Here is a 26,534-nt window from a genome sequence, read left to right on the forward strand (position 1 = left end):
ACTGCGGGGGTACTGTCGGCAAAGGACAGCAAGCCCATCCAGGCGGCTGGCAAACTCTGATGAAGATCAAACACATCAGCTCTCAGGAGAGCACTTTGAAAGCCCGGGGCTCCACAGAGGCCTGGGGGACTGTAGTCAGAAGTTCTGACGTTTTCCCAAACCAGCCCCCAAATCTCAGATGATCATGAACAGGTGTATGAGGAGGGGAGCTTAAAAGGCCCCTGCTGCCCTGCTGGGAGCTGCCTCCTATCTCCTCGGGATCTCCCACGGCCCTGGCTCTGCAAAGGGATGGTAATTGGGTCCCTCTGGAAAACAGCAGAAGGGGCTTAGGGCAGCTGGAGGCGGCAGAAACCCTATCCCCTCCAGAGCCCTGACATTCTCACATCAGCGGAGCCTGTGCCTGCAGCCTCCTAAGACCACCTGGCCTCTCTGTCCTCCCTGTTCCCATGGCTCCCTACAGCCTCCCCCCCTACACCACAGTGGCTGGCAGAGGCCAGTGGCTGGAGATGCCACCTTCTCTCCAAGGTCCTGGTGGCTGCTGCCAAGTGGCACAATGACCTCTTCCAACGGAAGATCCAGCGTCACCCTCACCTCCTAGGGCAGGGGGACACTGCGCTCCCCCACCTGTGCTCCCGTCTGACCTCAGACAGTGAAGCCAGGTGTCCCGGTCACCAGGACCACGGGCTGCTTGTGATCAAGGGTGATTGCTGGCTTCACATCAAAGATCATGTGATTATTGCCAAGGCTCACGCACCTGCTCCTCACCCAACACTTTCCAAGATCCCCCAGCAACTTTGGGAGACAGTGTTTTCATTCCTGCCTTTTAGATGGGGACGCTGAAGTGCAGAGAGGCCAAGGGAACAGAAACAGAGTCCACTCTTGATCTACTGTAAACGACATGTTTTTGCTAAGGAAAAAAAAAAGCCTCATGTGCTAGAACTTACACATTTCCTTTAATTGTTTTAATTTTAAAAAAAAAAAAAAAGCCTGCTTGAAAGGTTCAGGTCAGAGAGAGAGACCCTGTCTCAAAAAAGAAATGGTGGAGAGCAGCATTTAACTCTGCCATTCTGTGAGCTGAGCTGAGTGCATATTCTCCTGAAGGGTATCTCCCCATCGATGTGTGAAATGGGAACGCCACTGTTTTTGTAGACCACAAACGGCTCAGCAGGTAAAAGCACAGGCTGCACAACCCTGCCGACTTCCAAAACCCACGTAAAGGTGGAAGAAAAGCAACTCCACAGGGTACATGTGACAACACACAACAACAACAATAATAAAGAACACTAGACAGTCCTGAAGAACAGCGTTCATGGTTTTTCTCTGGCCTTCACACACATGCATACACACCCAAAAACAGCCAGAGAAATACCTGCATGAGACAAATGAATGGTGGCAAGACTGTAAGAGAGCCATGTCAGGAGCCATGTCATGCCTGATCCTGGGTCAGAAAAGACTTCCGGGGAAGTGTCCGTTAAGCCCTAAGTCTCTGCCTCTAAGAGTCAGGGGGCAGCCTCAGGCCCTGGGGTCAGATCATTCCCATTGGGGATATGTATCATCCCTGATCACTAGCCATCCTTTCTCTCCTGACCACCGTTCACCTACTTATCATTTTAAATAAATGTATTCTGTGTACCTCTTTATCCCACCCAATTAGCTGCAGGGTAGCCGTTACACCTCCACCCTTAACCCCATGTCAAAAACAATAAAAATGTTCCTATCAGCTCTAGGGTAATATGCACCCAAAGACTGAACATAGCTCAGGTGTTCAACAGCAGGAAATGGATAAACTAGGTGCTTTGTAGCCCAATAATGGAGTACTATTCAACAGTAAAAACAACTACTGATTGGTATACACATAGCACATATTAATCATTATTCTTCAAAATCCAGCTGAAGGGAAGAAACCTTGCCAAAGGGAGTGGACCTGGTGAGAGACTGTTTATGTGATTTTTCTATTGCAGAAAAAAACTAACCTGTGGGCAAATATCAAGAGTGATTTTCTCCAGGATGGTACAGAGACTTGTCTACAAAAACAGTGACATTTCCATTTCACACATCGATGAGGAGATACACTTCATAAGAATATGAATTCATCTCGGCTCACAGAATGGCAGAATTAAGATGGATTCATTTGTGCCTAGAGAACCACTAGACAGATATTGACTCCAGTCACCAGTATTCATGATGAACCATTTAGGAGGACAGTGCCTGAAGTTTACAATGGACTGTATCGTGAAAGGCAGAGGGATTGGCCTGGGAAGGTGAAGGCTCTCACTGTACAGGCCTGGCAGCTTTAGTTTGGGGAACAGATTAACAGAAGGCTAGGCAAAGAATACATCTACGATAAAGCGAATTTAGCAAAATGATGATTGGAGGTTTGATGTGTGTTTGACATGTGATGGATTGTGTTTGGAGATGTCCATGATGAACATCTGGAGCTATCACTGTTTAAGGACTCCCTAAGTGCTACATTCAGGGGAGTCAGGGACGCCTGCGTTCAAATCCTAACAAGGCCATTTCCTCCTTGTGTGATCTGGGATGAGATTTAAACTTGTGAAGCCTTGGTATCTGAATACATGGAAGGAAGTTGATAAATGACATCTCTGTCCAGAGAGCTTGTGGGGATGACAGACCAGCATACACAGAGGGCTTGCAAAAGTTCAGCATGACCTGAAACTGTAAAAGAAATAGTCTTCCATTATAGACTCAAGAATGACTAAACTGATCTCTCAATGTCTCCCTTCCTTCCTCCCTCTTTTCCTTCCTTCTTCCTTCCCTCCCTTTCTCTCTCTGGGTATGTGATGTATGAGTGTGTGTGCGTGTGTGAGTGCACATGTACATGCGTGCATGCGTGCATGCGTGCATGCGTGCGTGTGCGTGTGCGTGTGCGTGTGTGTGTGTGTGTGTGTGTGTGTGCATTGACAGGTACATTTCCCTGTGCATGAATACATGGAAGCCAGTGGTCAATGCCAGATATTCGCCCCTAGCTCTCTTCACTTTTTTTTTGAGACATCTTATTTCTCTCACTGAGCCTGGAGTAGTGTTGTTTCAAATGGGCTGGCTGGCCACCATGCCTCCCTGGGTCCCACACTGACCCCAGTGTTGGGGTTACAGACCATGCTAGGGATCTGAACTCACATGATCATGTTTGTGCAGCAAGCATTTTTACCCACTGAGACATCTCCTTAGTTAGTTTAAAACAAACAAACAAACAAACAAACAAGATTTCTAATATTCGATAATTCAATAGGATAACATTTCACGAAAGAATGCTTCAGAATACCTAATAAACAGGATTTTGGCTGTGTCCAATACAAATGAACGGTAGATGTCTAATGTGATAAATATGCCAGTTACCCAGACACAATTACCTTATATTCATGTGTTGCAGTGTCATGGTGTCCCATAAATGTACCTAATTACTATGTGTCAACCAAAACTAAAATACATTTGCATAGCATGCACAGTGCCATGGAATCAATCTGAATCATCAAAGTAATTAATTTACTTACTTTTCTTTTTTTTTTTTTTTTTTTTTTTTTTTTTCGAGACAGGGTTTCTCTGTGTAGCTTTGCGCCTTTCCTGGAACTCGCTTTGGAGACCAGGCTGGCCTCGAACTCACAGAGATCTGCCTGGCTCTGCCTCCCGAGTGCTGGCATTAAAGGCGTACACCACCACTGCCCGGCTACTTTTCTAAAAACCAGGATTGGATCTAGAGAGTTGGTTCCGTGGTTAAGAGCACATACTGCTCTTGCAAAGCTCTGGTTTCTTGTTTGCTTTTTGTTTGTCTGGTTTTGTTTTGTCTTTCAAGACAGGGTTTCTTTTCTCTGTGTAACAGTCCTGGCTGTCCTAGAACTCACTCTGCAGACCAGGCTGGCCTGGAACTCACAGAGATCTGCCTGCCTCTGCCTCCTGAGTGCTGGGATTAAAGGCGTGCACCACCACCCGCCTGATTTCAGAGTTCTGTTTTCAACATCCAGGTGTGGCAGTTCACAGCCACCTGTGACTCCAGCTCCAGGGAATCTGACACCCTCTTCTGGCCTCCACAGGCATTGCATGCAAATCCCAAACAACCCTTCCCCCACCCATTCATATATATGTATCCTTAGAAAAAAACTTGAGGATGTTGATGTAGCTCAGTGATAGAGCACTTGCCTGGTAATTGCAAGATCCTGGATCCAATAACTCAGGAATTTTAGAGACCTACACCCTCTGTAGAAAAGAGGGGTTTGGAATTACGGCTCCCACCCCACCCCTCCCCTTCATCAGACCAGTGATGTAGCTCAGAAGCTGTCTCTTCCAAGTGCCCCAGGAGAAATCAAAGTACTCAGCAGCGGGAGGGGGTTTCAGAGTTGGACTTACAACATCCTGTGCACTGATCCAACACCAAAATATCAGCAAAGAAATGAAAAGGACACCTCACAAAACCAGAATAAAGCTCTGTGAGCCTAACCCTACAATCCGGGCAATGCAGCATTCCTTCAGGTAAAGAAATTACCCATGAGAGTCTAGAGAGATGGCTCAGCGGGTAACAGCACTTGCTGCTCTTCCAGAGGACCGGAGTTCGAGTCCCAGATCCCATATGGTGGTGCACAACTGTCTGTAACTCCAGTCCCAGGGGACCCAACACTCTCTTCTGACCTCTGTGGGCTCCAGGCACACATGTGGTACACAGACATGTATGAAGACAAAACACCCATACACATAAATAGATAAATGCCAGGAATTTCTTTAAAGAACCAAATAAAGCTTCTGGAAATTAAAAATCCATGGTCATCATGCTCACGTTGTCAGCACATAGACCGACACTGAGATGACACAGAGATTTGCACACCCCGTGCAGAAGGACAATACAAATCCTTGAGCACCCTAGACTTCTGTCTTTGAGGTGGGATTACAGTGACTATTTGGAAATATCTTGTTCAGAGTCCCCATTTTATGCTTATACTAGCCTAATTAATTGCTTTTAACAGTGAGATTAAAACATTGTACACAGATCTCTCTCTCACACACACACACACAAAACACACACAAGAGAAGTCGGTCATCAATGGATGTGGTGGCAAACACCTATGATCCCAGCACTTGGGAGGCTGTGGCAGGAGGATCACAAATTTAAGACCAGTCTGGACTATATAGCAAAAGCTTTGTTTCAAAAAACATTAATATTAAAATTTGTGAAAGTAGGTAAATTTTTAGGTCAAGTGAAGCCAAGAGATGTGTAAACTAGGAAATGACTGTGGGATTTATCCAGAGGGTTGGGCAGCATGGTGCAGCAATGGGAGTCGAGGAAGACAGTTAGGAGGGGAGACACTAGTGACGAAAAGATCCAGTGAATCTGGAGTAAGAAAACATGAGAGAGACCATCGTAAAGGATCCAGTCATCGTGAGCTTCCAGTAGCAATGAAAAAGATGAATCTTCATAAGGACGAAGCATTTCAACCTCCAAGCAAATTAAATGCAAACAACCTCATGCCTGGACACATCATAGCAAACATTAAAAAAAAAAAAAAAAAAAAAAAAACCTAAAAGCATTAGAGAAGAAACATGTCTCCTACAAAGGAATGATTAGACTTCTTGACAGCAACCACAGATGCCAGATGCCAGAAAATAATGCAACACTGTGCATCTTCTACATGCCGAGGAGAAATACCTCTTCTTCCTGTGTTCTGTGTTCAGCAGCTACACTACCGTTTGAGTTGTCAGTCAAAAGGTTCTAACTCACAGACCCTAGTGGGCACACACACACCGCGAGAAGACGAGATTGGACTCAGAAGAGAGGAAGGGAGGTGTAAAGAGCACGCAGGCACATGGCTGGCTCGAGGGAGCAGCAACTGAAAACGCACAAGTAGTAGTTATGCGTGCTTAGCACATACGTGCTGGACAAACACTCACTGTTCGGTCACTTTGGACTGTACGTGCCTCCTCTGAGACACAGCTCTCCATGTGTTTGGGGCATGCAGCTCAGAAGCTCTTCTGCTTATTATGGCTGTCACATCATATTGACTTCTTCATTTCTGGAATATTTCACTATTTCTGGTCTAATGAGAATATCCCTTCCTGGTTTAAGCACAATTCCACACTATCTTTTTTCGTTTTTCACCATCTTTAGTTGGTAAGGGAGGAGAATCCTAGTTCTGTATACTGTTTAGAAACTCCACGGAATAATATTTTATTCCACTGGGAAATTTTATTTGCATTCCTTTGACGGTGCTTCAGGAATAATGAGTGCTCATGAGAAGGCTCAGCAGGTAAGAGTGACCGCCACCAAGCCTGGTTGCACTGTGAACTGGATCCCCAGGACCCACTTACTTGGTGGAAGGAAAGAACCAACTCCCAAAAGTTGCCCTCTGACCTCCACACATGTGCACATAAACATATGCATACACCATACACACACAGTACACACACGCATACATGTGCACACATATACACATGCACACGTATGCACATGAGCACACAAAATAAGTAAATGTTATCTTTTCAGAAAGAACTATTCTTGTCTGCCAGATCCTAGAGGAGACACTTTGGTGGTGACCGTGGTTGAAGGTTAAGGGTCTGGCCACACAAAGCCTGGGAAGTTACCCCGGATGATTTCCACTATAACACATTGCTCCAGGCAGTCACAAGCCCAGTGAGATTCAAGGAAGGGGACAGAGACCCCACCTCAAAGAGAAGAGAACACAGAGTTTGGAAGCCACAGTCTCACCTATCATCTGTATTTGCAGCAAGGCTGAAATCAGGTACACTTCACAGTGGGAGAGGAGGGATAAGACCTATAACTGATGCAGACACACGGTGTTCTGATCGCCTTCCATATTCTGTCTATCTCGATGTCACAGAGAAGGAATGTGTACTCATACTGCTGTAAATGTCCACGGTCCAACAGCTAATGAGTGGCCACATTCAGATCAAGGGTAGCGAGGCTGGAAGATGTGTGACACTTTGCTGCTGTTTTGAACCCGTTCTCTTTGTAATGCTGGCTGGCCTTAAACTCACGTTCCTCATGCATCAGCCTCTGGTGTGCTGGGGTTATGGGTTGGTGCCATCATACCAGGTAAGGCTACCCTTTCACTCTGCTATCAAACAAAAGTAACTGAGTTTAGTCACACTCATTGAAGCAGCCTATGAGGAGTACAAGGTTCGAGCCAGCCATCAAGAGAGGGAGGTGGTATCCAGGAGTGAGGAGCAGGCTTCCTGTGTAAACAGGAGGTGCATGGGAAGCAGTACTGTGGTGCTGGGACAATGGGCAGTGAGCAGGCAGGGCTTCCAGTCTCCGGTGGGTGATGAGGACTGTAAGGGACTGGGCAGGAACAGCTGGGGCCCAGTTCTCGGCTGCCTGGCCCTGGAGAGGAACTGGCCTGCTCCTGGCTTTCCCAGGAGGAAGTTCCCCACTGCTTCTCGGGAAGCCCTTCCCATCCCAGGCCTCCCTGTGCCTCAGCTTTCTTCTTCGGGAGTCTGTTGTCTTTGGGGCTAATCTGGGAGACAGGCCTCTTGTGAAGTCCCTGTGGCCTGGGGGTGGGGGTGTGGGCACTGGCAGGCCAGGCCCAGATGCCAATCCAGGAGGCATCCCCTGCTGAATGTTCACTAAAGAAACACACACACACACACACCCTGAGGCAGAGAGAGAGAGGACATGCAAAAAAGACCCATCTGTAATCCCAGTCCAGTTGTGAATAGCTTTGTGATCAAGGCAAGACGCTTACCTTTCCAGAGTTACAATTTCCTCATTTGCAAAGTCAGGAAAATCATGTCTATCTGAAAAGCCTTGCTTGAAGATAAAACAAAAGCAACAGGCACCCAACATTGTCTGAATGGTAACATGAATATAAAGTACATAAGAACCTGAACGCTGAACCACATCTAATAAGTGTTCTAGGTAGGTGGTTTTCCTGAGACCCTAGAGAGGAGGAATATGTTTAACTATGTGTGTGCATTCTTAGTGCGTGCACGGGCACTCAAGGGTGCAGCACATACTGCAGGACATGCAACATCCTCAATATGTTTCCGGGTTGATACGTACTTTTGTGATCACCGATGCTGAGAATGCTACATCACATAAACACTTAGTGCACAATGGAGGAAGCATGTTCAGGATCATTTCAGGAGGTCATTCCAGTTTCAGAACTGGAAATTCTGTCCTGATCTCAAGCCAGAGGTTATGGGAGAATATGTGTTTTAATGTGTATGAGTGTTCCGCCTGAATGTTTGCCTGTGCCCCACCACATATGTGCCTCGCACCTTTAGAGTCCAGAAGAGGACGGACAAAGGAACCCTTGAAACTGGAGTTGAAGGCAGTTGTAAACCACCAAGTAGGTGCTGTGGTCCTCCAGAAAAGCAGCCAGTGCTCTTAACCACGGAGCCATCTCTCCAGTCATAACCCTCCCCTCTTTCAAACAGGGCCTCGCTGTGTACTTCTGGCTGACCTGCTGCTCTCTTAAGTGGACCAGACTGGCCTCAAATTCACAAAGACCCAACTGCCTCTGCTCCAAGTGCTGAGATTAAAGGAGTGTGCCACCATGGCTGGCTCATGGAATAATTTCTTATGTAACTGGAACCAGCAACTCAAACAAAAAAAATTTTTTTTTTAATTTTAAAGACCAAATATTCTAACAAAATACTGTCCAAGGTCAGGCTAATTTGATGCTTACATGGTGAGGGCTGACAATAAGAAAACAGTCTAAAATTATCTCTATAGTGTGCGTAGGGCTGTTTTGCCTGCATGGATGTCTGTGCCTGTTGCCTGCAGAGACCAGAAGAGGCCATCAGCTCCCCTGGAACTGGAGTTAGACTGTTGTGAGTCACTGTGAGGGTGCTGGAAGTCCAACCCAGTCAGATGGAAGAGCAATAAGAGCTCTTAACCACTGAGCCATCCCTCCAGCCCTGGGAAAACATCCATGAAGTCCTTTATTTTCCATAGTTAAATCGTGGTATTTCTTTAAGAGCGGAAAACTCCCCTTGTACAGTAAAAACACTGCTTCATAATTCGGCAGTCTCCAATCTGAATTCATGGATTCCAGCAAGCATACCTGCGTGCTCAGAATTGAGGCAACCTGTGGACTCGCCCCACATGCTTCAGGCAAGCTCTGTCAAAAACACCTGAATTATGCATTTGATTTTTTTTTTTTTCCGAGACAGGGTTTCTCTGTGCAGCTTTGTGCCTTTCCTGGAACTCACTTGGTAGCCCAGGCTGGCCTCAAACTCACAGAGATCCGCCTGCCTCTGCCTCCTGAGTGCTGGGATTAAAGGCGTGCGCCACCACCGCCCGGTGCATTTGATTTTTTAACTCCTTGTTTTTTGTTTTTGTTTTTTTAATCCTTGCCTGTCAGAAAGCTTTTGGTGTTGCCCATTTTTTCCTAGGCCTGGGGGTCTGTTATGGTGACCCACAGTTGAAGAAGCAGGGTCTTAAAGCCCAGTTCCATACCAAGTTACAACCAGGCAGTCCCATCTGTCCTTAATGACTGTGCACAAGCCTCCATGGGGACTTCAGCTGGTCCTTAAAATTGTCCCTGCCTGGGCAAGGGCTGCCCTGGGCCTTCCTGGCCTGTAGGCCTACCTGTACTCCTGTGCTGCATCCTGGGTGTCTAAAGTGAGGAAGCTCACACTCTAAGAGCCCTACTGCTGACCAAGAGAGATGTCCGCATGCATCACTGCACCAGCTGGCTTGGCACACAGGGAGGTGGTGGCCTCCTCCTCAGTCCTCCACCCAAGAGCCCTCCCCATTTCCATTATTCTGCTCCTTCCTGTGGACACCACTGTTTCCATGAGGACACTAATGAGAGCCACAAACACTGTGCCAGATTCCCTCCGTTTCTACCTCTCACCTACCTGTCATTAAAGTGAGACTGGTTAGGACCACAGACATGACTCTGCGATTAAGAGCACTGACTTCTTTTTCAGAGAACCCAGGTTCAATTCCCAGCACCCACACGGCAGCCCACAACTATCTGTTATTCCAGACCCAGGGGATCTGAAGCCCTCTTCTGGGCTCTTTAGGAACCAAGCATGTACCCTGTGCACAGATAATGCATTCAGGCAAAACACACATACACATTAAAAAATAAATAACTTATTTTTTTAATGGGACTGGTTCATACTAACGAGTCAATGGCTGGCCGGGCGGTGGTGGTGCACGCCTTTAATCCCAGCACTCAGGAGGCAGAGCCAGGCAGATCTCTGTGAGTTCGAGGCCAGCCTGGGCTACCAAGTGAGTTCCAGGAAAGGCGCAAAGTTACACAGAGAAACCCTGTCTCGAAAAACCAAAAAAGAAAAAAAAAAAAAAAGAGTCAATGGCCAGTTGATTATCTAATCCCTTCCCAGATTAACATTCTCTGTCAGATATTATACAAGTACTTAAAAATATAAGTAGCTGGGTGGTGGTGGTGGTGGTGGTGGTGGTGGCGGCGGCGGCGGCGGCGGCAGCGGCAGGGCACGCCTTTAATCCCAGCACTCCGGAGGTAGAGGCAGGCGCATCTCTGTGAGTTCGAGGCCAGCCTGGTCTGCAGAGCTAGTTCCAAGACAGCCAGGGCTACACAAAGAAACTCCATTTCTAAAAAACAAAAATCAAACAAGCAAACAAAGAATATAAGGATGGGACTGGAGATATGGCTCGCTGCTGAGAGCACAGGATGTTCTTGCAGAGGATTCTGGTTTGGTTCCTAGTATCCTAAAGGTGGCTCACAACCATTTATAGGCACACGGGAGCTACACATACATACACACATGCAGGCAAAACTCATGCATATAAATGAATCTTATAAACAAATAAAAGAATATAAAGATGAGTAAGAGGCCGGTGTGGCAGGAGTCTTATTGAATACCTAGGGTCCCAAGGGTTTAGCTGCATCCAGTGTGGGATATCTGAGGGGGAAAAAAATCTATGTATACTATGCTTTTATGTCTGTTAACTTTATTCCTCTAAGACAAAACTCTATCTTTACAGCTATAGCTCCGTCAGGAATAACTCTAGATACACCAAGCTCTATATCTGTCTACTTTATTTCTCTGGGATGAATCCTGTCTCCATAGCTTCAGTTCTGTCCAGTTCCCTAGCTCATAGTCCTGCTAACAACTAACTCCTATCTTCATCCTCTGTATCCTCTTTCTCCATCTCTGCTACTCTTGGCACTCAGAAAACTCTACCCCAGATTTGCTTACCCTCTATGGAACACCCCTCTTCTCTCTCACCATGCCATTCTGTCCTTCTACAGAAGAATGCCTTTTTTAAAATTTTTTTTAAGATTTATTTATTTATTATGTATACAGTATTCTGTCTGCATGTGTCCTTGCAGGCCAGAAGAGGGCACCAGATCTCATTACAGGAAGCTGTGAGCCACCATGTGGTTGCTGGGAATTGAACTCAGGACCTCTGAAAGACAAGCCAGTGCTCTTAACCATTGAGCCATCTCTCCCACCTCGTGTACCTGCCTTTTCTTTCCCTGGTTCTCTGCCTCCTCAAGAATGTTCCTCCACCCTACCTTCCACCTTGATATGTAAAAACCTCTGGCCTCACGGCAGGAGATGGTCTGAGCTTCATTTACACAAGAAGTAAAGCTATGTGTCTCCAGCCTTCTTGTCTCCTAGGCTCAGAGAGGGAGTTAGTAACCTAGAAGTTCAGCAGCTCTGAAAATATTTGGGCACGCAAGAATGTCATAGTAGAAGACAGCTGAAATGTTAAAGGCTGGATAGCACCAAATATTCATAATAAATGGCTTGCCTCTTGACAGACCCTTGGCCGGTCCAAGTATAGCTTTATTACACAGCTAGATCTCTATACTATACTCTTGTGACCCACAAGAGAGTCTGTAATCGCAGCTACTGTAAAATGAGGCAGGAAGGTCACTAGAGTGCAAAAGTTTCAGGACAGTATGGGCAACACAGCAAGGAAAGGTGGAAATGGGGGATGCTGAGATTGGAGAGAGCTAGCCGCCCTTGTCCTCTGGGGGACCACAGTCCAGTGGAAGGAGACATACAAATAACAAGTAAATGGTACCATAGTATAGCAACTGCTCAGGTAGGAGGAAGCAGAGGCAAGGTGCCTAGGAGCCCAGAGAGGGCTTAGCCTGCTGCCATTCAAGAATGGGCCAATGAGGCCCAAGAGGTGCTGTGAGACCGAGCATGGGTGGGAAGCTGGACAACAGGGGAAAGGCTTGCCAGGCAGGCAAGCCTGGCAACCTGTATGATCCCTGGAACCCACCTAAGAGTGTAAGGAGAAAACCAACTCCATAAGGTTATCATCTGACCTCCACACATGCCCAGTGGTGCATGTGCCCACACACATCATGCATATACACGTGCTAAAAATACCTTTTTTTTTTTGGTTTTTCGAGAGAGGGTTTGTAGTTTTGGTGCCTGTCCAGGATCTCATTCTGTAGACCAGGCTGACCTTGAACTCACAGAGATCCTCCTGGCTCTGCCTCCCAAGTGCTGGGATTAAAGGCGTGTGCCACCACCGCCCAGCTAAAAATACTTTTTAAAAAATGAGCTTGTGGGAAGATCCTGAGATCAATTCAACTCTGTCATGTCCATGGAATGCGACCAGAAGAATGCAGCCCTATTTCAAGGTGACAAGAGGGATGTAGACAAGAAGGATATATAAATGCAGAACACCTAGAATGTGGATATCCTGAGACAGCCAAGAGGCCATACCCACTCATCCTCCTGACACATGGACACCTTGTTAAACCATACGGAACAAGTGGGTAGCATAGGCACGATTAGACTTTTGCTTACACCTCCCAGAGCACACAGTACCTACTTTGGCACCTGCCAGGGTGTGGTTGATAGTCTCCCTGGACTTGGGCACTAGCACCTGCAAGACATTGGGGGTGACTAAAGCCCCACTGCGTTCTCCCCTTGAGTCCTGGACCCATACCTATGAAGCCATCTCAGATTGCCCAATCTCAGGTGCCCCCCCCCCTTTTTTTTCATCTTCTTGCATACAGCACTAGACCGTGAGCTTGGGGAGCTGCAGGTGGTGGGGTCCTCTCACCTGGAACTCTGCTGGGCAAATATCCCATATCCTGCCACAGCCAGGCAGCACATGTCACGGGGGGGGGGGGGGGGGGGGGGGGACACGACACGGGACGACACACAGTAATGTGGAGAAGTTGGCGTGGTTGACAATTCTTTTTCTTTCCCTTTCTTCTCTGGTGGAAGACTGTGCCAAACCTTTTAGAACCCATGACATCAGTGATTTCCCAAGTGACTACTTGGAATCTCATTGTCATTGTTATAAACAAGAAAAATCCCCCATTTGCCTGCCTATCATCCACAGCCCCAGATAGTTATTGGTTTTCTTTTTCTTTTTTTTTTTCTTTTCTTTTCTTTTTTTTTTTAAGTTTCTCTCTGTGAAACAATTTAGTTAATTCCTGGAGAATGATAGAATTAAATTACCACTGTCTTTGCAATCCCTAATGAACAATGTCTCTCGGCAGTGATCGTCAGTGATTGTTAAAACATAAAAGAAAAACAGTTCAGACACTACTGCTGTCTGCCATCCCCGCCCCCGTGGAACTGCACACGTGAGGGAGTGTTCTTAATCCCTACACTCATCTGAGGGAGCCTCTGGCCCTGCTATAATAGCCTTCCATCACTATGCACTCAGGTATTCCAGGGAATACCATAGGCAAACCATCTTTAAAGGAGGCAGGGTTTATTTGGCTCCTGGTTTTGAGGGTTTCCATCCACGGTCTTTAGCCCTGTTGCTGCGAGACTGTGGTAGCCCTGCATCATGGCAGGGACTTATGGTAGAGAAGGTCTAAACCTCTAGACAGCAGAAATAGAAAGGGACCAGGTCTGACATTCCCTTCACAGGCACACTCCCTGTATTACTTACTTATTTTCTGTTGCTGTGATAAAATGCCATGACAAAAAGCAATTTAAGGAAGAAAGAGTTTATTTTGGCTTTCAGCTCATGGCTCCAGAGGCATAGAATCCATCATGACATTGCAGCAAGATCAGAAAGTGTCTACACACAGGAAGGAGGGGGAGGGGGGAGAGGAAGGGAGGGAGGGAGGGAGGGAGGGAGGAGAGGGAGGGAGGAAAAAAAGAAGAGGGGGAGGAGAGAGGGAGGGAGGAAGGAGAGAGGGGGAGAGAGAAGGAAGGAGGGAAAGAGGGAGGGAGAGGGAAGGAGGGAGAGAGAGAAGGAGAGGGAGGGAGGGAGGGAGAGAAGATAGGGAGAGAGAGGGAAGGAGAGGGAGAGAGAGAGAACAGGAAGTGTGGCAAGACTATAAACCATCAAAGCCTAGCCCCCAGATGAGGTATTTCCTCCAGCAAGGCTCTCCTAAAGGTTCCATAACCTCCTGAAAAGTGTTTAAATACATGAGCTTATGGAAGACATATCTCAGGCAACCCCTACCCTTCCCCACAACAACCTAGCTTTCCTCCATTAAGGCTGTGCCTACTAAGAGTTCTACCATCACCCAGTAGGACTACAGGCTGGGCTTTTGGGGAGATACCTCTAACCCAAACTATAGCATCTACCAATGTACAGGAACTACAAAGGTCAGAGGAGATGCCATGGGGTACAACCAGCAAGAGCCAGTTGTGCTGAGCTACAGAGCAACTGGCTACTGCCTTTAGCAGACACATTATAAGAAGAAAGAGGGGCTATAGCAATGGTTCACTTGGTGAAGTGCTTAATGTCCAAGCATGGGGACCTTAGTCTGACTGCCAGAATCCATATTTTAAAAGCTGGGCACAGTGGCACATGCTTGTAATCCCAATAGGGCAAGGCAGAGACAAGTGGATCTTTGGGACTCACAGACTGGCCAGCCTAGACTAATTGGTATGTCCCAGGTCCCGGTGAGAGACCATGTCTCTAAACACAAGGTAGATAGTTCCTGAAGACCACCACCCAAGGCTGACCTCCAGCCTACACACACACACACACACACACACACACACACACACACACACAGAGAGAGAGAGAGAGAGAGAGAGAGAGAGTTGTTAAAAAAAAAAAGGAAGAGATGAGTGTTTTCAATAGCCAAAAAAAGACAAGTTTGAACTTACTGACTCAAACAAATCAACTATAAATTGCCCGACTGAATGGAGCAGATATGAATCCTGAACGTGTGTGCATTATACCAAAACAGTCGCTCTCAGCTTTTAGATGCAGTCGTGCTGTGAAAACTATGTTTTCTTAAGTGCTTATATTTTAGGGCTATTACTTGAAATTCTTGCAAATGAAGTGATGGATCTATCTGTAGCTGGATCCAAGTAGTCTCCTGCAAAGTGATAGAGCATGGTGGTACACAACCAGAATCCCAGCATTCCAGAGGCTGAGACAGGAGGATCAAGAGTTTAAGGCCAGTCCGCACTATGTAATGAATCCCAGGCCAGCTGCTACATAGGGAAACCCTGGAGAAACAGAGAGAAACACAGGCAGAACACAACCATGCTAATAATAATCATTATTTGTACAAGGTTTTCTTTTAGTTCCAAATCACGACACAGAGACTTCTTATTAGTTATGAATGATTGGCCTTAGCTTATGCTCGTTTGGGGCTTTTTTTCTTTAACTTAAACCAACCTGTTTCTCTTCATCTACATCTTGCCTCAGGGCTTTTTAACTTTTCTTTCTGTGTGTCCTAATCCGTGTTTGTTGGCTGGAAGCTGCCTGGCTGGCCCCAGGTGTCTCCCTCTCTTTCTTCCCCTTCTCTCCTCTTTTCTTCCCCCTATTCTCTCCTGAACCTAGATTTCTCCTCCTATTTACTCTCTCTGCCTGCCAGCCCCACCTATCCCTCTCCTGCCTAGCTATTGGCTGTTCAGCTTTTTATTAGACCAATCAGGTGCCTTAGGTAGGCAAGGTGAAACAGCAACACATCTTTACATAGTTAAATATTTCACAACAATTATTGATGCTATTGGTATATTCACAATATATTTATATTACGAATAATAATTGCTGAGATCTTTCTGTGCTTTCTCCATGCCAGACTCTATACTAAATATTTCCATACAGTACCTCAATTTGTCTACTTAGGAACCCCACTGGATGCTGGCATCACCTTTTGCATTTGAGAGAATCAAGTCACAGAGAGGCTGAGTAACCATTCCAAAGCCACGCAGCAAATACATCACAGAGCCAGGATGTCACTGATATCGCTGAAACCCAAGCTCACACCTTCTCCCACTGCTCTATTCTTGCCTTGCTGGCTCAGGCAAGATGGAGGCTCCACTCACAGCCGCTGAAGCTCTGCTTGCTGGTAACTGGGCAGCTTACAGATGCCTGTCCCCTTTGACCCAGCACTCCGAGTCACCCTTGGCACGCTGCAGCCCATGCCCAGTAGCAGCCATGTATAAGAAAGCCCAAAGCAGGGCTGTGGGTAACAGTAAAGACTAGGAAATGATCCAATGCCTCTCAACAGGAACATGGATAAATAAACCACAGCGTGTTCGTACAATGGAACGGTGCCACACAGGGGTAATGAACAGCGCTTGTCTTTGTGTATCGACCAGGAACTTTTTCACAAACATATGGTTGAATAAAAAAAAAGCAAGCACGTGTCTTTTAGAGCAACTGGATGCCAGTTATATAAAGCTACGAAATCCCAGAGCTTAGTGTATCGCCTAGGAGTACATACACATGTCACACACATGGCCTAACAGGTACAGGGATATTAAACATCAAATTCACCATGATGTTCCCTCCCGGAGAGAAACATGTGGAAAGAAACCCGAGAAAGATGCAGGTGAGTCCTGAACTAATCTGTAAGATTTCTGTGTTGAAAAGAAATGATGTAGTGGGCTGTGGGGGCCCACACCTGCCATCTCAGCACTTGGGAGAAGAATCACATGTTTGAGATCAGCCTGGGCTACCTGGTGAGCCCCACTCTGTCCCCTAAAGCATGCCCTGAAATGGCGGAGAAACAGGAATCTAATTCATTGTTGGTGGGAGCCCATACTGGTTCTTCCTAGGAAGACTGCTTTGCATCGTCTGTCAAACTTATAAATGGACATGCCATTTGACCCCAACTGCTAGAAACTTTGCTTTCAAATATATGGATATGTCTACAAAGTTAAGTACAAAGATCATACAATCAAAAGTATTGCTTTTGATAACAAAGGCTTGGAAACAACCTAGACACCACTATGGAATCTACTTTTAAAAAGGAACTACTTGTTTTAAATAAGATAAGTAATGAAATTTTTTGGTCTGAGTTTATCAGATGTTACTGGACTGGACATTGTTAATATATATAATGGAGTTTTTATCTGATTCTGTCAAATGTTAATGGACTAGATGTCGTTAATGTAATCTTGACTGTATATTGTATATATTTACTGGATATAATTTTTCTTGTATTAGTTATAAGCTTTTTTAAATTTTAGACAAAAAGAGAGGACATGTGGTATTGTACTCCCCCAAATACTGTGCATGCTAATAAACTTATCTGGGGTCAGAGACAGAGCAGCTACAATATTAAACATAAAGGATAGGCAGTGGTAGCACACACCTTTAATCCTAGCATTCCAGAGGCAAAAATCCATGTGTTCAAGGATACAGACAGGCATGGTGACTCATCACACCTTTAATCTCAGAAAGCAAGCCTTTAATCCCAGGGAGTGGTGGTAGAAAGCAGAAAGGTATGTAAGGTGTGGGGACCAGAAACTAGCAGCGTTTGGCTGGTTAAGCATTCAGGCTTTTGAGCAGCAATTCAGCTGAGACCCATTCTGGATAAGGACTCGGTGGCCTCCAGTCTGAGGAGACAAGACCAGCTGAGGATCTGGCAAGGTGAGGTAGCTGTGGCTTGTTCTGTCTCTCTGATCTACCAGCATTGACCCCAATAACTGGCCTAGGGTTTGTTTTATTAATAAGAACTTTTAAGGTTCATGCTACACACCACTCTATTCATTAAATTTTCTGTTGCTATGATAAAATATCTGAGAGAAAAGGCTGTAAAGAGCTTAGCAAGTAAGAAAATTGAGTGTTCTTGCAGGGCACCCAAGTTCAGTCCCAGCATCCACACAGGGCAGTTCACAGCTGCTTGTAACTAACTCCAGCTCCAGGGAATCTAACACCCTCTTCTGGAATCCTCAGGTACCCTCACACACTTGGCATACAACACACACACACACACACACACACACACACACACACACACACACGGGGGGGGGGGGGGGCACGTACATGCAAGAATAAACAATAAAAACAATTCTTAAAAGAACTTGTTTTGTGTATCTGACAAAAGCCGCTTTGGGTTCACAGGCCATCGAGGTGGGAGGGCAGGACAGTAAAAGCTTGAGGCAGATGGTCACACTGTATCCACAGTCGGGAAGCTATGAGCTAAACGCTGCTGCTCTGCTCATTTTCTTCTTACTCACTCCAGGACTCCAGTCCCTGGGATGGAAACTCCGGCACAGACATGCTCACAGGTGTGTTTCCCAGGTGATTCCACATCCAATCACGGTGACAGTGAAGACAAACCAGCTCAGCCACTCAGCTCTGTAAAGAAAATGCATGAAGATGGGGTGTCATGATGCAGATTTGAAATCCGAGAGGTGAGCCCCTAAAGGAGGAGTATCTCAAGTTCCAGGGCAGCCTGAGCTAAGAGAGACACCACAGGGTGGAGGATGAGGGGGGACTGATACAGAAGGATTTCTAAGGTGCTGAACGTGGCATACTAGTTGCCACCATGTACAGAAAGTGGCAGTATGCAGGAGAAAATGAGTGTTCATGTTTGTATATGCATAAAATATGTCATAAAACCAGGGTCCTGGCTGCCTGCGAGAGGGGTAACTTGGGAACAGATTTTGTACTGCAAACCTTCTGAATTTTATTTTGCTTCAGGTGAATATACTGCTATTCACAAAGTGATAAAAACATAAAACTCTGAAGCAAGACAAGGTCCCTTAATTAATTTCCCAGGCTGATATCACCGAGAATCAAGGGGAACCCTTGTCACCTGCTCCACTGTGGTGACTCCCAGCCTGTCAGTGGTATGTACCGGTAACAGAACCCGGCATGCCCGGTGTGGTGGCACACACCTTTAGTCCCAGCGCTCAACAGGCAGAGGCAGGCGGATCTCAGCCAAGGCCAGCCTGGTCTACAAAGAGAATTTACAGGCCGGCCAGGACTACACAGTGAGACCCTGTCTTAAAACAAAAAGCTAGGCATGAGTACCCCAATTCTGTCTGCACCAGGTACCTCTGTGGGCTAACAGAGACCCTGCATGTTTCTGGACTTCAGTTTCCATCATCCACACAACAGTACCTTTTCTGTTCAGACCTGCTACTGATCCTTCACTCCACCAAGCCAAATGCCAAAGCCAAAAAGTACCGGGAACAGGGCACACCAGGATCTTCAATTATCCATTCCCAAAGACCCTAAATTCAGACTATTACCTCCCCCAACAAAAGCCTGCTTGTACCACCACAGCAGTCTGCCAGTAATTATGCCCAATCACAAACCCAGAGCCCAGCAAGGCCTCAATTAGTCCACAAAGGAGCCTAAGGAAGGGTGGGATCCGCGGAGGGCAAAGCCCATATATGACCTCTGTGGAGCCCTGGTACCAAGTGGTCCTGAGCAGAAGGCTGTTGGCTGTCTGCCCCCCACCCCACCCCACCCCCAAGACCATCTCCAGAAACCCACTTTCTGTTCTCTCTCTGTCCGCAAATTCTCCCCAGCTCCCACTTTCCAGGTCAAGGTGCACCATCTTCAAGCCTTACCATCTTCAAGCCTTCGCCTCGTTCTAGAACACGTGACCATCCCTGGACAAACACTGGAGAGAGATGCTCAGGCCAGGCCTAAAGAGGGCATCTTCTTTGTGGTATCCAGAAACAAAGGGGCCGCTGGCCTATTCTGCAAATGTCCTGAGAACACCATTAAGTCTCCAAACCCACGGTCTGGCGGGTTTTCATGAAGTGGAATCCCCCTCGCACCGACTAGGAAGCCATGAGAGGGGAGGGATTGCTGGGAGTGTAAGGAAGGGATTGGTGTCCAAAGGCCGATTTAATACACTTCTACCAAAAAGTGCAGAATCTGAACTAGTATGTGCAACAGGTGAGTGTGGGGGAGTAGTGAGGCAGAGAGGATTTGGAGTTGATGGAGAGAGGTCGACAGGGGTCAATGTGAGTGTATCGGAGTTATGTAGATGCCTCAGATGTGGGGGTGAGGCTGGAGGTCGGTTGTTATGTGTGGAGTTGGGTAGGGAGGGGTAAGCCCCACCGAAGCTCTCTTTCCAATGAGCTGCAGAGGCAGCTTGTGTCTAAGAGCGCTTCAACCTCCTGGGTTCTTCTCTCCTGGCGCAGGAACGGGAAGCCGGGACTGTTCGGACTGATAAGAAAGGGGACCCGAGGAGCCGGCCGGGTGGCTGTGCGTCCGACCTGAATGGTGCTGGGAAAACGCAGCCTGCCTCGCACGGCCGGCCGCAGTACTTCTGCGGCAGCTGCCGGAAACCCAGCCAGGGAGAGAAACGTCTTCATCGGGGACCAGCGACTTGCTCACGCCTGCGGTCTAGACGTCAGAGCGCCAAACCGGCTTGCTGAGAGGCTGCTGCGTCCGCGGCTTCCTAGCACGGCGTTTGCAGGCATTTCTCAAGCGGCACAAGGAGCTGGATGGAGGTGTTGGGGGCTCCTGTAAACCTCGGCCAGAGAAACATGGAGCTCCGGCTGGCTAAAGACCATGGCCGCTGGATTTGGGCGCAGGCCGGAGGTCACTAAGTGGACGCCCGGCTTTGTCAGAATTAACCGGCGAAACGCGGTAGCCCACACAACCTCTGCAAACAGGCCTAGAGGAACGGAATCCCACTCTTGCCAGGACGTAGGGCCCTATCCAGCCTGCTAAGGGAGTGGGGTAGGAGTGGGAAGAAAATCAAAGTTCCTCCCACAGCTTCTGGGCGCTCCTGCTGCATCCACATCCCGCTGAAGCGCGGTGCAAACAAGCTGCTTCTCCCGAGTCTCCTCCAACCCTTACAGCTCTGGCGGCTTACCGCTGGCCAGACGCGGCCCGGGAGGTGATCCCCGCGGCGCCTGAAGTTCTGTTTCCCAGCCTTGTACACGCCCGAGGTACCCTTTCTCCACCTGGGATTAGGGTGCTGATCCTGCAAAAGACAGCAAGCAAGAAATTAATTCCCAGGGATGCGTGACTCCTATTTCCACTCAAAAAATCCCATAGAGACTGTCCTACACCCCCAACACACACACACACACACACACACACACACACACACACACACACACACACTCCTTAAAGACTGAAAAGGGAGCCGACGGAGGAATTTGGGGAAGTGATGACATACACAACAATGCTGTCACACCTGGCTGCTGAGGAACTGAGCAGCGGAAATGGAGTCGTTTGGGAGGTGGGGGGGGGGGGAGAAGGACCCAGGGTCAGCTTGGGTGGTCAAAAAAAAAAAAAGAAAAGAAAAGAAAGAAAAAAGAAAAGAAAAAGAAAAAGGGGAGTAGAGCGACCCCCACCAGAATGAGACCCTAGCCAGATGTTTTGCCCCTGCCCAGACCAGCCAGACTCATCACTTCTACCCATAGCTGGGCATGCCTGACGTTGAGGAAGAAGACAAGCACCTGGAGGCCTGCTCAGAAAACAGTCGGATTTTGAAGAAGGGCTGTTTGTCCCACGTGTGCTCAGGGCAGCGACAGACAGCCTAGAAGAACACCCAAGCCATTTGGGAATATTTAAGGGCTGGAAGTAGGTATCTCCCAGGGAAATTAAGAGGACTCCAGCTCCCACTCACCCTGGTGGTTAGACCAGGTTTGCCCTGTTGACCTCTCTGGAGTCATCTTCAAGATACTGGATTCCAGACACACACACACACACACACACACACACACACACACACACACACACACACACACACACACACACACTGTACTTTCCCTTCATCTCAAAGTGGGGAGCAATGTAGATAGGTAGTCTTCGGATTCTGGAGCCACAGGCCACTGCGGGCTCTCAGGATTCTGGAGAACTCTTGCAGACCAAACAGCCCGAGAGAAAGAAGTAAAAACAGGCACTGAGCTAGCCACCTAGCCATGCCAATCACTGATACACCTTCAGGGCGTGCTTGCAGACTACCACTCTTCACAAAGTGTACGCGCCCGCCGCACCCAGGAGCCTGGCGACTTGAAACACTTAGCTCCTCTCACACTTGAAGACTGCGGACTTGCGTTAAGGCTGAGTTAAAAGGCACACCTGATTTTGTGCTGGCGCATATTTCCTCTGATTCTTCTTCTGTTCTTGCGGGTATAACTGGATATCCATCAGACTTCTGTTATCATCTCAAAACCTTTTCGAGAAAGAAGATCAGAACCACTGTTCATCATGATAGAGATGCGAGCAAGCGCTTCCCCAGCCTGCTGCTTTTCTTTTGAGTCAGTAACAGAATTACCGACGCTGGGAGGGGAGGAGGCAGGTAAAGATTGTGGAGGTGGGGAAGGAAAAAGAAAGAAAAAGAAGAGGCTATATTCACGAGCCGTGTTTAATCAGATGCTTGATCCACACACCTCACTAATGAGCAAATACAACTCCCAGACCTTGTACATGAGCATACCTGTGTTTCTGAACAGCACATTTTGCACTTGCGCAGTATTTCACATATATCACAGATCGTCCCCCATGGGACACCTGTGCACACAACAGTCCTCAAAGTCCCTCAGGGCCATCCTCATCGGTATCCAAGCCTGAGTACAGGGCACACGACTTGGTCTTTAAAACACACACACCCAATTCGTGGGGTTGCAAGGCGAATTCCGAGGAGAAAACTGGTCCCTACATCCACCCGCAGCACAGGGAAGCGAAGTGTCCATGCAAGCAGTACTCCTGGGTGCCTCTTCCTAGCGATCCTTTCCCGGGTCCCAATCCGGCCCAGAGAGCTTGAGGGACAAAGCAGGCCGAAGCTTCTGCTTTCCGTGACACGAGCTCTGGGCTGGTTTACCTCCAGCTGCCGCAAAGTTCTGCCACTCCACCCCGGTCCGGCCCCCTCGCCATCTCGCCCCTCCCTAAGCCTCAAGTCTAGCCGCCGCACAGCCCCAAGCAGAAGCAAAGGAGTCGTTTTCTGTCACCTGAAAGCTGCCAGGAGGCTTGGATGACCCTTCCTCGCTGGAGACTGCTCCGGGGACACTGGCTGGGTGCAGCTAGCCCCCATGCGGGCCTTCTGCGAAGTAAGCACCCGCAGATTCCAAGGACTCGTGAGAACGTGAGCCCGGGGCTGTCGGCGGGCCCCCTAGACTCCCGAGGCCGGGCCAGGCGGGTCCAAGCTGTGCCGGCCGTTTAAAAAAAGAGACTTAGAGATGAACTCGCCCGTGCGCTGCTGGCTGCCCCGCTATAGGGGCGAAGGCCCCTGACGCAAGCGGAACTCGGCGGAGCCCATACGAATCAGAACGGAGCAAGGCTCCTGGCGCACTAGGGACTCCAGGAGGCAGCTGCGCCAGAGACGCGGGTCGCGCCTCGGGAAACCGGGCGGTGGGGGGAGGGGAAAGCTCAACCAAGAAAACCCACCGAGGCGGGGACTGGCCTGGGCGGGGAGGGGCGGCGGGGCCGGAGCCCCTCGCTGTTGGGCAGACTCCCGATGGCCAGAGGCTGACTTCCACTCCCGCCGACCGCTCCCCGGGGGGAAAGAGAAGAGAGCGAGAGCGGCGCGAGGCCTCCGGCCCCCGCAGCCTGCAGAAGTTGGAGGCTCGGCCGCAAGCGCACGCTCCTGCGTCCGCCTGCAAGGCGAGCCTGTGCCCGGAGAGCACAGCCCCGGGGCGGCCGGGCCAAGGAGCTCCGGGCTTTTTTTTTTTTGTCATGATGGCCAGCTACCCCGAGCAGGAGGACTCCGCGGGGGCCCTGCTGACCCCGGAGAGCGGGCGGGCAGTCAAAGAGCCCGAGGCGCCTCCGGCGAGTCCCGGCAAGGGCGGCGGGACAGCACCCGAGAAGCCGGACCCCGCGCAGAAGCCCCCATACTCGTACGTGGCGCTCATCGCCATGGCGATCCGCGAGAGCGCCGAGAAGAGGCTCACCCTGTCGGGCATCTACCAGTACATCATCGCCAAGTTCCCGTTCTACGAGAAGAACAAGAAGGGTTGGCAGAATAGCATCCGCCACAACCTCAGCCTCAACGAGTGCTTCATCAAGGTGCCGCGCGAGGGCGGCGGCGAGCGCAAGGGCAACTACTGGACGCTCGACCCGGCCTGCGAGGACATGTTCGAGAAGGGCAACTACCGGCGCCGCCGCCGCATGAAGCGGCCCTTCCGGCCGCCGCCCGCTCACTTCCAGCCGGGCAAGGGGCTCTTCGGGTCCGGAGGAGCGGCGGGTGGCTGCGGCGTGGCGGGCGCGGGGGCCGACGGCTACGGCTACCTGGCGCCGCCCAAGTACCTGCAGTCGGGTTTCCTCAACAACTCCTGGCCCCTGCCGCAGCCGCCCTCGCCCATGCCCTACGCCTCCTGCCAGATGGCGGCGGCCGCGGCAGCAGCTGCGGCGGCCGCCGCCGCCGCCGGTCCGGGCAGCCCCGGTGCAGCCGCGGTGGTCAAGGGGCTGGCGGGCCCCGCCGCCTCCTACGGGCCGTACTCGCGCGTGCAGAGCATGGCGCTGCCGCCGGGCGTCGTGAACTCCTACAACGGCCTGGGAGGCCCTCCCGCCGCGCCCCCGCCGCCGCCGCCGCACCCCCACCCGCACCCTCACGCACATCATCTGCACGCGGCCGCCGCACCCCCGCCAGCTCCGCCACACCACGGGGCTGCCGCGCCGCCCCCGGGTCAGCTCAGCCCGGCCAGCCCGGCCACCGCCGCGCCCCCGGCACCCGCGCCCACGAGCGCGCCCGGCCTGCAGTTCGCCTGCGCCCGGCAACCCGAGCTCGCCATGATGCATTGCTCTTACTGGGACCACGACAGCAAGACGGGCGCGCTGCACTCGCGCCTGGATCTCTGAGAGCCACCGTGTGCGGGCGCGGCCCCCGGGGTGCAGGAGCGGAGCTCGGGTCGCAGCCGCAGGGTCGCAGCCTCAGCAGCCGGCCGGGACAGCGCACACTCTGGGACAGCCTCTTGAGCCAGAGCCCTCGAGCCTTCTGCGCCTCCTCGTTCGGCCCGGCTCCTGCGGCTCCGCTTTGTCGCCTCCGCTGCTCCTCCGGTGCTCTTCCCCACCGCGGCCTCTGCCTTCGCGCGCTCCGGGCCCGAGGCCGCCCCCTCCGCGCTTTCCGCAGGCCTCCTCTCCTCCGGGCGTCCCAGAGTCACCGCAGGGAGTGTGTCCCCGGCCGAGGTGCAGCCGAAAGTGTCGGCGGCGCTGACTTCTTGGCCTTCTCTTGCAGGTCGGTGGACTCACGCTTGACTTTCTCCCCCCACACCCTGACTGCCGAGCTGTCTGCGGCTAGAAGCGCTGGGCTGCTGGGGTCGCGGGACCCACGCTGCCGGAGGAAGGGAAGAACATGTCTGGTCGCTCCGCGATCCCGCCTGGAACTGATCAGAAGCCGCTCGCAAAAGGGGCCCACTGGGCGGGGCGGGGGTTGAGCCCCAGGCTGGAGCAGGGACAGCCTCGTTCCGCGGCCTGTAATCGGGTTCACATCCCCGCGCCTAGCGAGGCCGCCGTGCCTCCGCTCTTCAGCGCACGGCTTCGAGCACCTCCAGGCCGGGGTGGCTGGCTAACGTCTTGCTAAAAAGATCGGTGAGGTTTTTAAAGATATTAAAAAATACTTTTCAAGGGGGGGAAAAGGAGAGAGAGAAAAAAAACTTTCATAGGGAAAAACGGTGAAGTGTTATGGCCTTCGAGTTTGCTAAAACCAAACAACAAAACCAAAAGCTTTACTTTCTTCATCGTCCCTGCTGGGAGGTTTGTGTAGAATTCCCGTAGTGATTTCAGGAAGCTGTGTTCAGAGCCGAGAGAAAATAACTAGCTAAAAGAAGGTTTTCACTACAAACCGGGAGTTTTCCTCTCTATTTTAAAAAATAAATCCAAAACAAATTTTCCCGGATCTTCCGATTCTAGCCCGGGATGCCAGGAGATCACTGCCTGGCTGGGCCACACTTCGGGGATGACACTCCCCTCCCTGATTTTTGTTTTTCAAATGTCTTGCTTCTTCCACCTTCGGAAGGTGAAATGTGAAACCGGCCAAGGCCGGACCACACGGGGTTGTGGCCCCAGCCGGCTGGCCCGAAATTTCCGCGACCTGGTGGTTGAATAATGTCATTCGGGGACCAAATTTTCTAGAGGGAACTAGAGCACTTTTGTTGTATTTGTATGTGTGTGCGCGCGTCCCTTGTCAATTCCCAAATAAATTCTTTGTTTTTTCTTTTAACACGGACTTACATTGTTTCTTTTACGTGGTAGTTCAACAGCTAGCTAGCTAAAAGAACGAGCCCTTTGGCAAAGTTGTGTCCTTTTAAAAAAGTGACACAAACAAGGGTTGAGAGCAGCCAGGGTGGCAGTCGCTTTGGGCTGTCGCTACTGCTTTGTTTTTCTGGAGATGTTTGTTTTTCCTGTGTCATCGCTCGTCCGTGGCGGCTGTTTAACAGCGGCAAAGATACCGGTCCTTCGCTGGAGGCTACTGGAGGCATGGCTTGTTCTATTCTTGGGCCCGTGTAAGTTTGTATTTTGCCTCTTA

The 26,534-nt window shown here is 49.8% G+C and overlaps 2 protein-coding genes and 1 pseudogene across 2 annotated transcripts; 1 reads left to right on the forward strand and 2 right to left on the reverse strand.

Moving 5' to 3' along the window:
• Positions 1-20,430, reverse strand: part of LOC102918957 (tubulin alpha-1B chain-like) — a 44,596-nt pseudogene extending 24,166 nt beyond the window's left edge.
• LOC121830952 (uncharacterized) lies at positions 18,161-23,008 on the reverse strand. Its single transcript, XM_076576882.1, has 5 exons — positions 22,154-23,008; positions 21,529-21,608; positions 20,937-21,047; positions 19,675-20,558; positions 18,161-18,451 (listed from the first exon to the last, which is right to left on the reverse strand). The coding sequence occupies exons 1-4, from the start codon at positions 22,220-22,222 to the stop codon at positions 20,462-20,464; spliced, it is 357 nt and encodes a 118-aa protein (XP_076432997.1). The 5' UTR covers positions 22,223-23,008; the 3' UTR covers positions 18,161-18,451; positions 19,675-20,461.
• A 250-nt stretch (positions 23,009-23,258) lies between these two features.
• On the forward strand, positions 23,259-24,978 carry Foxl2 (forkhead box L2). The gene has a single exon (XM_076576881.1). It carries the CDS (start codon positions 23,747-23,749, stop codon positions 24,866-24,868), a length of 1,122 nt encoding a protein of 373 aa, XP_076432996.1. The 5' UTR covers positions 23,259-23,746; the 3' UTR covers positions 24,869-24,978.
• Positions 24,979-26,534: the final 1,556 nt, after the last annotated feature.

Source organism: Peromyscus maniculatus, chromosome 7, assembly GCF_049852395.1.
Source record: "Peromyscus maniculatus bairdii isolate BWxNUB_F1_BW_parent chromosome 7, HU_Pman_BW_mat_3.1, whole genome shotgun sequence".
NCBI lineage: Eukaryota > Metazoa > Chordata > Mammalia > Rodentia > Cricetidae > Peromyscus > Peromyscus maniculatus.

Bases quoted from the DNA above. Each gene is read 5' to 3' on its own strand.
- LOC121830952 (XM_076576882.1), bottom strand. From the start codon at position 22,222: ATGGATATCCAGTTATACCCGCAAGAACAGAAGAAGAATCAGAGGAAA. The intron at 21,048-21,528 runs GTGCTTGTCTTC...TGTCTTTTGCAG, and splicing joins TTTTCTGAGCAGGCCTCCAG to GATCAGCACCCTAATCCCAG. The intron at 20,559-20,936 runs GTAAGCCGCCAG...ACCTCCATCCAG, and splicing joins CGGGCCGCGTCTGGCCAGCG to CTCCTTGTGCCGCTTGAGAA.
- Foxl2 (XM_076576881.1), top strand. From the start codon at position 23,747: ATGATGGCCAGCTACCCCGAGCAGGAGGACTCCGCGGGGGCCCTGCTG.